The 13938-nt window shown below is 45.8% G+C and overlaps 2 protein-coding genes across 2 annotated transcripts; both read right to left on the reverse strand.

Moving 5' to 3' along the window:
* Nucleotides 1-713: 713 nt before the first annotated feature.
* Nucleotides 714-1133, reverse strand: LOC122753545 (histone H2A-beta, sperm-like). Its single transcript, XM_044000967.1, has one exon. It carries the CDS (start codon nucleotides 1131-1133, stop codon nucleotides 714-716), a length of 420 nt encoding a protein of 139 aa, XP_043856902.1.
* Nucleotides 1134-2240: 1107 nt separating this feature from the next.
* LOC122742666 (whey acidic protein-like) lies at nucleotides 2241-12356 on the reverse strand. The gene is made up of 5 exons (XM_043987482.1): nucleotides 12287-12356; nucleotides 10728-10874; nucleotides 10252-10413; nucleotides 6573-6719; nucleotides 2241-2302 (listed from the first exon to the last, which is right to left on the reverse strand). Exons 1-5 carry the CDS (start codon nucleotides 12354-12356, stop codon nucleotides 2241-2243), a joined length of 588 nt encoding a protein of 195 aa, XP_043843417.1.
* Between the last annotated feature and the right edge of the window lie 1582 nt (nucleotides 12357-13938).

Consider the following 13938-nt stretch of genomic DNA (forward strand, 5'->3'; position numbering starts at 1 on the left):
CCTCACTAAAAAAAAAAAAAAAAGGAATGAGATTAAGAGATCTGGTCTCTGCTCCCATACTCATCCCTCTAAATTAACTCCTCTTCTATATTTAAATATACAGAGGTATCTCCTACCTTAAAATATAACATCACTGCTTGACTCGATTTCATTCTAAGTAAGGCCAAGGATTCCTGTTAGGTGAGTGGTGGGAGATGAAATTAGGGAAGATGGTTGGGTCCAAAGAATGAAAGGCCTTGAAGGCCAGGTAAATGCAATTTATACTGTAGAAAGGGGGCAGCTAGGTGGCGCAGTGGATAGAGCACCGGCAGTGGAGTCAGGAGTACCTGAGTTCAAATCCGGCCTCAGACACTTAACACTTACTAGCTGTGTGACCCTGGGCAAGTCACTTAACCCCAATTGCCTCACTAAAAAAAAAAAAAAAAAAAAATTAAAATATACTGTAGAAAGCCTGTGCCTATCCCCATAAAGAACCAATGAGGTCAGTTCATACTTCATGACATGTGACCACAATCTGGTCCCCAAGACACATGACCTATGACCACACCTCTACACGTGGGATTTACAATGAAAATGATGAGTCTGAACAAAAGTGCTTTGGATTTAATCTCTTTTAATAGGTTTGCGGGGTGATGAAACTGGAGGACCCAGAGAGAGCCGAAGTGGCTACCACATAAGACTCTGGGCTCTCTCCGAGCCGGCTCACTTGGCCTTCACCAGTGGGTATGGGGATGTCCAACATGGCTCTGGGTGCTTCGGGCCCTGCTTGTTGGCTGCAGCAGCTCTGAGTGGATGCGAGGCAAGACTCCGCCCTGAGAGATGGTGACATGGCCAAAGAGCTGGTTGAGCTCAGCATCATTGCGCACCGCCAGCTGCACATGGCGGGGAGCGATGCGGCTCTTCTGATTGTCACGGGCAGCATTGCCTGCCAGCTCCAGGATCTCAGCAGTCAGGTACTCTAACACTGCAGCCAGGAAAACAGGGGCACCCGAGGCCAGTCTCTGGGCATAGTGGCCCTGGCGCAGAAAGCGGTCCACGCGGCTCACGGGGAACTGCAGCTGGGCCCTTGAGGAGCGTGATCGGGTTCGGGTACGGGGATGCGAAGGTCCTTGGTGACTCCACTTCTCAGGCATGACGCTATCCTGAGGTCTTCTGGCATCTCCAACTAGTCCAGGCACCTGTGTTAGGTCCCCTAACAGGGACCCTTTTATACACTCAGACTCACTATTTCAATTGGCCACTGGATAGCCAATGGGGAGCCAGGGACCCATTGTGAGATGAGACACTCATCCTGGCTGGTTGTGATGTCATTACCTTCTACTTTCCTACCAACTCTTCCCACCTGGGTCCCTTTCCTTAACTTCTTGTTTTCCCACGATGGAGTCACAGTTTCTTATGAGGGGGTAGAACAACTAAGTCCTGCATCCTTCACAGAAACTAACCTTTTCAGAAATCTGGACCTGGCCTATCACTAGTTATTCAGATAATATATTAAGTCTTATTGCTAGCAAATCTCTTTCCCAAATATTACCTTCTAGCCAAAATGCTGTACTCAATAGCCACCGAGTACGTGTTCTGTTCTATCTCCTCCCTCATCATGTTCACTTCCATTTTCTTTCCAAATCATACCCATCCTTCAGTGCCCAGCTTTATTCTCAATGAAGCAAGGCTTCCTTAAGCAGCATGGCCTATACTGATGTCTCTCACCCCACTTATTGGTATCTGTCATTTATGGTTTATTTCATATACTCTTTTTTTTGTGAGGCAATTGGGGTTAAGTGACTTGCCCAGGGTCACACAGATAGTAAGTGTTAAGTGTCTGAGGCCGGATTTTAACTCAGGTCCTCCTGAATCCAGGGCCAGTGCTCTATGTACTGCGCCACCTAGCTGTCCCTATTCATATACTCTCGGTTGGTTATATTGAGCAATTTATTTCTTGTATTGGTATTTAACTCTTCACACGCCAATGTCTTCTTTTTCCAAAGGCAAAACAATAGCAGAATGGTCAACAGGTAGCTAGACTCTAAAACCCTATGATCATATGGTCATATGACTCTAGAAGCTGGACCAGGAAAGGACAGAGAAAGGAGTCAGAGCAAAGAGTCATCATCTATTCAGAATCAATGCCTTTATTCACCTGCAGGATTATTAATCTGGGGCTCTAAGCCCCAAGGAAAAAAAGAGATATCTGTACTTCCAGGAGGAGGCCAATGGGGCTATTTGTTGTCTTGGCTCAGTCCTTAAAGGGCTAGGACGGTGCTTTCCTCCTGACGAAAGCTTCTGGTTACTGCTTCTTGCTCCTCTGGAAAGGAAATATAGGGACCACTCAGACCCATGGAAGGGACTGACCACAGTGTTAGAGTCAGAGGAGATGAATGGCAAGGCAAGAAGCTTGGGGTGGGCTGGGGTTACAAAACTAACCAGGGAGACTTTCTTTTCTTTCTTTCTTCTTCTTCTTTTTTTTTGGTGAGGCAGTTGGGGTTAAGTGATTTGCCCAAGGTCACACAGTAAGTGTTAAGTGTCTGAGGCTGGATTTGAACTCAGGTCCTCCTGACTTGAGGGCCAGTGTTCTATCCACTGCGCCACCTAGCTGCCCCTTTGAGGTTAACCTCTCTTCCAAAGGTTTATATTCTTTTTTGTGTGTGGGGGGGGCAATGAGGGTTAAGTGACTTGCCCAGGGTCATACAGCTAGTGTCAAGTGTCTGAGGTTGGATTTGAACTCAAGTCCTCCTGAATCCAGGGCTGGTGATTTATCCATTGCGCCACCTAGCTGCCCCCCAACCAGGGAGACTCAAACAAGAGGTTTCACTGTAGCTGGAAAGATGGGGTCAGGATAGGAGGAGAGCTTCCAAGGCCAGGGGCTGAGTAGGTCCAAGAAAGAGGTGCCAAGGAAGGGCTAGGAGAGGTGAGAGGAAGATGGTAGAGTAGAAGACTCACCAGATGAAAAGCCAGAGCATCCTAGCTCTGCTCCTTCCTGCTACTAGGCACTGCATCAGGCAATTCTCTCGACTTCTGTGGAGCTTGATCACCTGGGGTCTGATACCTATGATCCTCTAACCTGGGTTAGTGGCCCCAGTCTGCCACTAACTTGTATGGCCCTGAGCAAATCACCCAACATCACTGCACCAGCTCACCTGAGAGACTGTCATAGATGTCCTTTCTCTACCTGCTTCTAGTGATATTGTAGGGATAAGGAGAAAGAATGTGACGTGCTTCATGAATATAAAGTAGTGTTATTGGTGACGATGATGAAGAAGAAAGGTGGGGTTACCATGACTGTCAGCCCTGGACAGAATTAGAAGATAGGAACGGGGAAGATGTCATCTTGGATGGTTCCAATCCAGGGAACATCACAGGCTGGAAGGCTAAAAGGGGTGTGTGTGTGTGTGTGTGTGTGTGAAATTGCTGCTTGCCTATGTGTTGCTGATAGTGGTGATGGGTGTAACAGGGAGCAACCGATGACCCTTTCTCATTCTTATCCAATCTGACCTTGAAACCTTCAAAAACTCTCAAGTCTTCTCTATGCCTCCATTCCCTGTCCTTTGGCACTTTGTTTTCCTAATATATTCAGCGTTATACACACAGACACACAGCATCTTGGAACCTAATGCCATACAGAGAGGATACAGTCTTGGCCTCTATCCTCAGAGGGGCACGGAATCAAAGGGAATGGTACCGGCTTAGAATCATGAGTCCTGGATTTTGGTTTTAGTTCTGCCATCCAGTTAATGACCTGTGTGACCTTAGATCATACCAAGAAGCGTTTCCTGATCCTCCTTAATGTTAGTGTCTTCCCTTTGTTGATTGTCCCCAATTTAACCTGTATAGAGCTTGTTTATGTATACTTGCCTGCATGTTTTCTCCCCCATTAGACTGAGTTCCTTGAAAACTGTTTTTTTCTGTATATCCCACCAATGCACAAAGCAGATGCTTAATAAATGCTAATTGACTGACTGACTGACATCATAACATACACAGATAGAAATGTAGCAGACACAGAGAAAACACAATTTTAAACAACACAGAAATGGATGAAAGAAAGCATATTCCCTTACGCCTAGTATAGTGACTACCATGGTAGGCCCCTTAATAAATTACTTGTTGATAGATCAGTTACCTCCCTCTTGGACCTAACACATGGTAGATATTCTGTGACTTTTGGATCTGGGGCATAAGGAGGAGAAGGGTCATTAGGTAATGGTAATAATAACAATAGCTCCTGTTTACATGGCAATTACAAAGATTTACAAAGCACTCTGCTCCTAATAAGCAGAGAGGTAGGTATAATACAATCTTTTTTTTTTTTTTTTAGTGAGGCAATTGGGGTTAAGTGACTTGCCCAGGGTCACACAGCTAGTAAGTGTTAAGTGTCTGAGGCCAGATTTGAACTCAGGTACTCCTCACTCCAGGGCCAGTGCTCTATCCACTGCTCCACCTAGCTGCCCCTAATACAATCTTACTATACAAACATTAAGTGGCTTCCCATGTCTACTGTGCCAGGTGCCAGGAAAACATACAAAGACAAAAAGGGAATGATCTGACTGTAGGAAGTTTACATTGCAAATACAATATTTCCTTCCATTCATAGGCTACAGAACTGAGACATCATGTAGACCAACCCCCTAATTTATCAGATAGGGTCCCAGAGGCTCGGAGATATTAAATGGTCTGTCTGTACAGGTCATAAATAATAGAACCAAATAGTCACTTTTTTGGGGTGGGATGGGGCAATGAAGGTTAAGTGACTTGCCCAGGGTCACACAGCTAGTAAGTGTCAAGTGTCTGAGGCTGGATTTGAACTCAGGTCCTCCTTAATTCAGGGCTGGTGCTTTATCCACTGTACCACCTAACTGCCCCTAGCAGAACCAAATAGACAAATCCTGAGGAAACTGGCCCAGAGAAGTCAGGTGACTTGCCTCAATTCCACAGCTGGTAAGGCTCAGATCTAGAACTCGGACCAGGCCTCTGACCCCAAGGGCCAGCATTCCTTCCATTCCATCATTCCATCTAGACCTTCATAATTGGAAGGACTTTACATCACTCTGCCTGGAGTTGCAGAGGATGAAAGAAGAGTTAGATCTTATTCTGGGGGTGCTAAACTAGGATCTAATGCAGCAGTAGCCAGAGTAGTGGCCAGAGAAGCTGGCCTGGGCCTTAGGTCTTGGCCTTTCAAGAATGGGGAAGGGAAAGAAGAAGAATCTCACTCTTCCTGGAAGAGATAGCATAGTCGAGTAGAAAGAACACTGGGCTTGGCTTCAAATCTCATCTCTGACACCCTCTGGGACCTTGGGAAAATTACTTTTTTTTTTTCGGGGCAATGAGGGTTAAGTGACTTGCCCAGGGTCACACAGCTAGTAAGTGTTAAGTGTCTGAGATCACATTTGAACTCAGATCCTCCTGAATCCAGGGCCAGTGCTTTATCTACTGCACCACCTAGCTGCCCCACTTTGGGAAAATTGCTAACCTCCTTTTGCCTCAGTCTACAGAACCCAGAATTTAATTCAAACTCCTTAGCCTGGCATTCAAGTACATCTTCAGTCTGCTTCTGTCCCACCTGTCCAGCCTATACCCCATTACAACAGTTAGGCTCATTTCCTCATTGTCCTCTATATGTATCATACTCAAACTTGGAGTCAGCTGAGAGTTGGCAGAAATGAAGGAGACTGGGTTATTCACCTAATTTTGAGATAAGGAAAATAAAACCACTGGCGGAAATGACTTGCCCAAGGCCACACTGCACTACATAGCTAGGATTAGAACCCAAGTCTCTCTAGCCAATGCATATTTATTATCATTTTTCTGGCCTTCATAGCAGAATAAATGCTTTTCCCACTGTGTCTAAACTTCCTTCTGCCCATCCAGAAACTTCTTTCCCATCTTTCAAAGCCCAGCTAAACTCCCACCTCTTCCACGAAGCCTTTTCTAATGATGCCAGGCCAAGCTGATCTTTGAGTCCTCCCAGTGCTTATAAAGAGTCATGGAGGGGGCAGCTAGGTGGCACAGTGGATAGAGCACCGGACCTGGAGTCAGGAGTACCTAAGTTCAAATCCAACCTCAGATACTTAACACTTACTAGCTGTGTGACCCTGGGCAAGTCACTTAACCCCAATTGCCTCACTAAAAAAAAAAAAAGAAAAAGAAAAAGAGTCATGAATACTAATAATCTGCCACACTTTCTACAGTGCTTTCAGGTTTGCACACAACCGCCCTTGAGGTAGATAATATAGCATTATTACACCCATTTTATAGATATGGAAATTGGGGTTCAGAAGAGGGGATGGGACTTGGCTGAGGTCCCACAGTAAATGGCCTAGGATTTAAACCCAGGCCTGTTGATGTTCCCAGATTAGTGCTTTTCCCACCAAGCCACCTCTAGACAGTTCTAAAATGAGATTATCTAGAATTAGGTATTCATTTTGACTTGATACAGATTCCAAGTACTGAGTGAGTCTCCAGTGAGTTCCCCACAGAGGAGAGGACAATGTCTTTTATGCTTCCTGGCATTACCTAAAGCCAAATCTAAAGGAGGTGACAGTAAGAAGACTCACTAAACTTTGCTGGCTGATTCTTACCCAGGAAAGGTTCCATACACCTACGACCACAGCCAGAGAAACAACACTTTTGTCTTCCCTTGCAATGATGATCTTTCCGACAGGTGTGGACCCAGGGTTTATTCTTGGGGCAAAACTCGGCCACAGCAGGACACTGACCAGGCTTAGCTGTAGAGGGAAAAGACAGGGAGATATGTGGGTTAGAGGACACAGACAGCAGTCTTGTTACCAAAATGGGGCAGAGAGGGCCTGCCTAGAAGCAGTCTTGCAGGAGCAGGGACTACAGGGAGAAGTCACTCTTGTGGGGGCTGGAGTCTGTCCTCTGTGTGAAGCAGTCTGAGGGGTTTCATTGGTCCAAATTTAGGAGGGGCATAGGGAGTAGAATTGAGTGATGAATTTAGAATCAAAAGACTTGAGTTCAAATCCAGGTTCTGGTGCTTATCACTTGCGTGTCGGCTGAGTGACATCTTCTCAGGGCCTTGGTTTCCTTACTTGTTTGTTTTTTTGGTGGGGCAATGAGGGTTAAGTGACTTGCCGAAGGTCACACAGCTAGTAAGTGTCAAGTGTCTGAGGTCAGATTTAAACTCAGGCCCTCCTGAATTCAGGGCCACTGCTTTATCCACTGCACCACCTAGCTGCCCCCAGAACAGATGGTTTTAAAGGTCCCACTTAGTTCTGAATACTTTGATCCTTTCATGCTCTTTTCTGTCCTAATGGTCTCAGGTTACATTCACTAAGGATGAGATCGTTTGTCCAGTCTGACCACAGGGAGAAATCAGAACCATAGATTCCTAGAACTAGAAGAAATAATGGAGGTCACCTCAGACAGACGCTTGACACATAAAGGACACCCTTTAGGAAGGAATCCTCAATACTTTAATCCCTAATTAACTTATTAGCCTGAATAGGTTATCCTAGACAACCCTTGTGTGTCTGTAGGTTATAATATCATTTAAGTCTTTTTTTTTTTTCCAGGGCAATGGGGCAATGAGGGTTAAGTGACTTGCCCAGGGTCACACAGCTAGTAAGTGTCAAGTATCTGAGTCCAGATTTGAACTCAGGTCCTCCTGAATCCAGGGCCGGTGCTTTATCCACTGCGCCATCTAGCTTCCCCTAAGTCTTTCAAAGGATGTAACATTTTAAAATCATGACATTAATGTATATTATAATGGATTTTTCATTGAGGTTGCATTCATCCCCAGGACCACCTTTTTGTCTCTGCTCACTCAGAGGAGCTAAAAAAAGGCTCCCTTTACACTACACGTCTTCTGGTCCCCTTCTAGCACCTGCCACCAATTCTCAATGGATCTGAGTTCCTCGGCTTGGAGTTAGCACGGGGCAAGGGATTCAGAGCTGGCCAGGGGCTTTGGAGCGATCTAGTCCCATCTCTTCACTTTACAGAGGAGATGATACAGGTAATGTGCCTGAGGGCGTACAAGTAAGAAGTGACAGAGCTGGGGTATGATCCTCGAGATGCTGAGGGAGAAGACACAGAAATGCTCTTGGGGACAGGAACAGCCTTTCAGTGACCGGCTCACACCAAGGGCATCTGAGTGTAGGTACCAGGACAGAAACAGTAGGTCTAAGGGTCAGGGAAGGAAGCCTTGTTCCTTGACTTTTTGCCTCTATCCCTGCACCAGCCTCATCTGGCCCTCCTGCCTCTTCCCAACCCCCACCCATTTGATTCTCCTAAAACATTGTCTTCATCAGGCAACTATTTCAGTTGTCTGAGAGCTTTCAGTGTGTCTCTTCTCTTTAGTACATGCTCCTTAGTCTGGCATTTCAGGACCTCTAAAGTGCCAAGGTGTCCTCTGAAGACGCTAGCCTCAGACAAGAAGAGGAAGCAGAGAGGACTTTGTTTGCTGCTCAGACCTGCGTGCACCTCTCCCTTCCCTTGCTGTACCTGCAAGTAAGCAATTAGGGTGGTCCCAGGCCTGACTGAGCAGCAAACCATATCATCCATGGCTCTTGTGTTCATTCCTTGCTCAGAACTCCTGGGAGAGGGAGACTTTATTTGTTCCATTTGGAAACCAAAGTTCAGTGAGTTCCTCAATGACAGCAGTTGGGCAAAGAAGGGTCTTCCCATTGTTACTTGAGAGTTTCTTCCTTTCTTGGACTAAGAGAGGACTGAGGGCTATGTTCTGTTATTTCCTACTGCCCTTGGAGTGTGTAAGCAAGTACTTAATTCCTGTTCCCCAATCTTTTTTTTTTTTTTTTTTTTGCAGGGCAATGGGGGTTAAGTGACTTGCCCAGGGTCACACAGCTAGTAAGTATCAAGTGTCTGAGGTCGGATTTGAACTCAAGTACTCCTGAATCCAGGGCTGGTGCTTTATCCACTTAGCCACCCCTGTTCCCCAATCTTGGTGGTGCAGACAATAGAGCCCTGGGCCTGGAGTCAGGAAGCCCTGAGATCGAATCCAACCTCAGACACTTACTAGCTGTGTGACTGGGCAAGTCACTTAAACTTTGTTTGCCTCAGTTTCCCTACCTGTAAAATGAGAATAATAATAACACATACCTCTCAGGGTTGTTGTGAGATAACAATTGAGATAATATTTGTAAGGCATTTAGTGTAATGCCTGGTAAGTACTTAGTAAATCGATCGATCCTCCCTCCCTCCCTTCCTTCCTTCCTTCCTTCCTTCCTTCCTTCCTTCCTTCCTTCCTTCCTTCCTTCCTTCTTTCCTTCCTCCCTTCCTTCCTCCCTTCCTTTCTTTCTTCCTTCCTTCCTTCTTTTCTCCCTTCTTTCCTTCCTTCCTTCCTCCCTCCCTTCCTTTCTTCATCCTTTCTTCCCTTCTTTCCTTTCTTCTTTCCTGTCCCAATTTTCCTATCCCTGTGGGAGCTGCATGGTACAGTGGACTTTATTTGGAGACATGGGTTTTAAATCCCAGTTCTGACATTTTAGTGACCATACACAAGCCGTTTAATTTCTGAGCCATAGCTTCTTCATTCCTAAAACAGGGATAAGATCTACACTGTCTACCTCATGGGACCATGGGGAGGAAAGTGCTTTGCAAACTTGAAAGTCCTATAGAAATGGGAGACTTTTGAAGGGCAATGTGGCCCAGGGTAGAGAGAATTTAATTTCTCTCCAGCCAGAGAACATGAGTTGTAATCTTGGCTTTTCCACTTGACTCCCTGTGTGACCTTGGGCAAGTCCCTTATCCCTGTGGGCCTTGGTTTCTTCATCTGTAAAATGAGGGGGGGTGGGGTTGTTTTGGATGGCCTTTAAGAGTCCTCCTGACTTTGATTCCCAGTTGTAGCCATTTGGGCCCCAGCTCTGTTACTTTACTAGTCTATGCTGATGGGTGAGTCTCTGACCTTCATCTCTCCACCAATAAGATAGGGGTAAATGGTACTTGCATTTCATATCTTCCAGGTTATTGTAAACAAGTTTAACATTTATATAGTACTTTGAGGTTTTGAAAGCACTTAAGAATATTATTTGATCCTCACAACATATCTATGAGGGAAGTGCTATTATTATCCCCATTTTGCAGATGGGGAAACTGAAGTTGAGAAAGATTAATTGACTCACCCAAGGTCACACAGATAGTTATCTGGAGCAGGATTGGAACTTGGGTCTTCTAAACTTCAGGTCCAGCAGGCTGTAACCACTGTGCCACCTAGCAGCCTTAGAAAGGCAGGCGCCTTAGAAACTGTAAACTTGCTTTAGAAACACATATAGGGATCCTTATTACCTTTGATAGGCACGGAACAGGTGCGGCCACAAGAGCTAAGACAACATTTAGCTTCCCCATCACAGTCCAGGTCAGTCTTGCACTTCTTATCGCAAAGCCGATAGAGCTGGTGCTCCTCAGAGGAGGAAGAAGAGGTTAACAGGGGGCACATACCATCCTTTTCTGTGGAGAGAGCAGAACCAGCAGTGGTGGTGGTTGGGACACCTGGCTTCCTTCTTCTCCTGTGCTGTCCTATCTACCTAGCTCAGTTTCTACCTGCCTGGGGCCTGTGGTGTGTCTTCCAGGCAGTTCTCCCTGATCTAGAGGGGTTGGGTTGAGCTGAAGTACACAGAGAACTGCTTCCACTTCTAATTCCCCATCTATTTCCCCATCCCCGTAGCTATTTATCAAGGCACCCTGACTGGGGGATCCCAGAGTCTTAGCTCGCATGGCTCCAGAGACAGGGACCACTTCCATAGCAAAGCGAATTTTCTTACCTAGGGTGGTGTTCATACACAGCCAGCTGCAGCCCCGTTGGCAACATTTCAGGTTCTGGGGGCAGCTGAAATCATCGCTGCACATCCGTTTACAATCAGTTTTGTCTGACAAGACCTGGTGGAAGTCTGGGCAGTACCCAGCCTTCTCTGCAATGAATAGGAGCCGTGAGTACTGTCAGCTTTTCCACTTTGGAAGGTAAGTCCTGCTGCTTCTCTCCTGATACCTTAGATCTCCCCAAACTTTGCCTTGACCCCCTTCCATTTCCTTCTTTCACCCCACCTCCCTTTCTCCCTGCCTCCTTCCATGAAGGCAGTTCCCTCAGGTCTAGACCCTTTTCTCCTATGCTCATCTCCCTGCCTGTTGAATCATTCTCATCAAGTTCAGAAGCCACCCTCCTCCTTGAAGATTTCCCTGATATACCCTTCTAGCTAAGTGTCCTCTTCTTCTTTTTCTTTTCTTTTTTTTGCGGGGCAAGGGGGTTAAATGACTTGCCCTGGGTCACACAGCTAGTAAGTGTCAAGTGTCTGAGGCCGGATTTGAACTCAGGTCCTCCTGAATCCAGGGCCAGTGCTTTATCTACTGTGCCACCTAGCTGCCCCCAAAGTGTCCTCTTCTGTACCAGATTTTTCTGGAGTACTCTGTCTCCTTTTCTCTTGGTACACTTTAAAATATATTTGTTTTCCCTGTCTCTTCCTCTACCCCTAACCTTAGACTGTCAACTCTTGTTCTTCATCTTGGAAGTCCTGGTGTGGAGCACAGTGTCTGCCACATGGTAACTGCTTAATGGTAGTTTGTTGAATTGAGATCCTCCCCCCCCCTCTCCCATCTTCCCTACTCCTCCCCACCATCTCCTTTCTTTTCCCCTTCTCTTCTCTTCTCTCCCCAGTTCTTTCTTGCTCTTGTCTGGAAGCTGCATGTTTGCCCCAGGAGGGACACTTTGTACAAAGAAGTAGGAAGAAAAGCAAAGCTTTCCCAAAGGGGTGGGGCAGGTCCGGGAGGCACAAGAAGACAGAGAGGTCCCACAACCCATAGAAGTTAAAAGTTATGAGGAATGGGGATTGGAATTAAATGTGAAATTAAAATGTGGCCTGAGGAGGGAGGAGAAGAGGACAGGGAGATGGGTAGGTATTCTTAATAGATAATTGGAAGGAGCAGGAGAGTACTACACTAGCAAAACTGGAAGTTGGACTTAGAACTGGAAAGAACTTCCATCCAGCCTCCTCATTCCTAGATGAGAAAAGTGAAATCCAGAGAGATGTGGGGACCTACTCCAAGTCCCAGAGCCAGGGTTGGACCGTTTGTTTCTTGACTGAACGCCTTTCCATGACATCCCGTCATTTCTAGGGGGTCAAGAGTGGTTGGTAACCAATGGGGCCACTATCTCCCTCTGTCTTCTCAGTGCTTCCCCTTCCCAACATTCTCTTCATATTCTAGATGGACAAACAGACTATAGGGCTTAGGGGCTGGGCCATTGGGCTCAGGGTAGAGGTGGAACTAGGAAGGAGGAGGAGAAGACAAGAGAGGAGGGGGACATCTCCAGCAGCTGCTGGTCTCCTACCTATTGAATTCTGAGCAGCCCATGCTCCTAGGGCCAGCAGGACCAAGGTCAAAATCTGCACTGACTGCATCTTGAGGCAATGGCTCCCTCCTGTAGATCTGTGGCTGTAGTTGAATTGTTATTCTAGCTGCTCCGGCAGGATTTAAGAGAGCCAGTTTGGGGGTGGGAGGGAGGGACTAGGAAGGGTGGAGCAAAAAGTGGAGATGGGGGAAGGGGAGAAACAGGACACCTGGCTTTCCTGGGAGTTCCTGGTTTAGGCATATTACTCCTTTTAGGGGGAGGAGAGGAGTAAGAATGGTAAACTGGGAGCCGGAAGAGCTGATTAGTTGTATGACTATGGACATAGCACTTCATGGTTCAGAGCCTCAGTTTCTTCATCTGTAAAATGGGGGTGATAATTCCCTTTTTTTTTTTTGGCAGGGCAAAGGGGGTTAAGTGACTTGCCCAGGGTCACACAGCTAGTAAGATAAACTGGTCACTTAGGGAACATGAAGTAAAGATTGCCCCTGTTCTCCACTGGTATTCTCAGAAAGGCATAAATGGAAAAAGGACCCCAGTGTCTTTGACAGATCTCCTGGGTCAGACTTATGGGAGAATTGGAGTGGATGTGGGGAAATTGAGACACTAATGTGCTGCTGTTGGAATTGTGAACTGATCTAACCATTCTGGAGAGTGATTTGGAACTATGTCCAGAGACCTATAAATCTGTGCATAACACTCAGCAATACTACCATTAGGTCTATATCCTAAAGAGATTTTTTTAAAAAGGAAAAGACCTATCTGTACAAAAATATTTATAGCAGCTCTTTTAGTGGTAGCAAAGAATTGGAAATTGATGCTCATCAGTTGGGGAATGGCTGAATAAGTTGTGGTATATGATTGTGATGGAATACTGTTGTGTTATAAGAAATAATGAACAGGATGCTTTCAGAGAAACCTGGAAAGACTTACACGAACTGATGCAAAGGGAAGTAAGCAGAACCAGTAGAACATTGTACACAGTAACAATATTGTATGATGATCAACTCTGAATGACAGCTATTCTTGGCAATACAGCGATCTAAGACAATTCCAAAGCACTTATGATGAAAAATGCTATCCACCTCCACAGAAAGAACTGATAGAATCAGAATACAGATTGAAGAAAAGTAATTTTTTTTTTTGGCAGGGCAATGAGGGTTAAGTGACTTGCCCAGGGTCACACAACTAGTAAGTGTCAAGTGTCTGAGGCCGGATTTGAACTCAGGTACTCCTGAATCTAGGGCCAGTGCTTTACAACTGTGCCATCTAGCTGCCCCCCAAAAAGTATTTTTTTATACTTTATTTTTCTTGTGTTTTTTTTGGGGGGAGCTCTGTGTTTTCTTTCACAACATGACTAATATAGAAATATGTTTTGCATGACTTCACATGTATAACATGTATAAAGTTGTCTTCTTTTATTTATTTGTTTATTTACTTATTTATTTTTTGGTGAGGCAATTGGGGTTGAGTGACTTGCCCAGGGTCATACAGCTAGTAAGTGTCAAGTGTCTGAGGCTGGATTTGAACTCAGGTACTCCTGATTCCAGGGCCAGTGCTCTATCCACTGTGCCACCTAGCTGCCCCTTAAATTGTCTTCTTAATGAGGGGGAAGAGAACGGGACAGAGAGAAA

The sequence above is a fragment of the Dromiciops gliroides genome, chromosome 1, assembly GCF_019393635.1.
Source record: "Dromiciops gliroides isolate mDroGli1 chromosome 1, mDroGli1.pri, whole genome shotgun sequence".
NCBI lineage: Eukaryota > Metazoa > Chordata > Mammalia > Microbiotheria > Microbiotheriidae > Dromiciops > Dromiciops gliroides.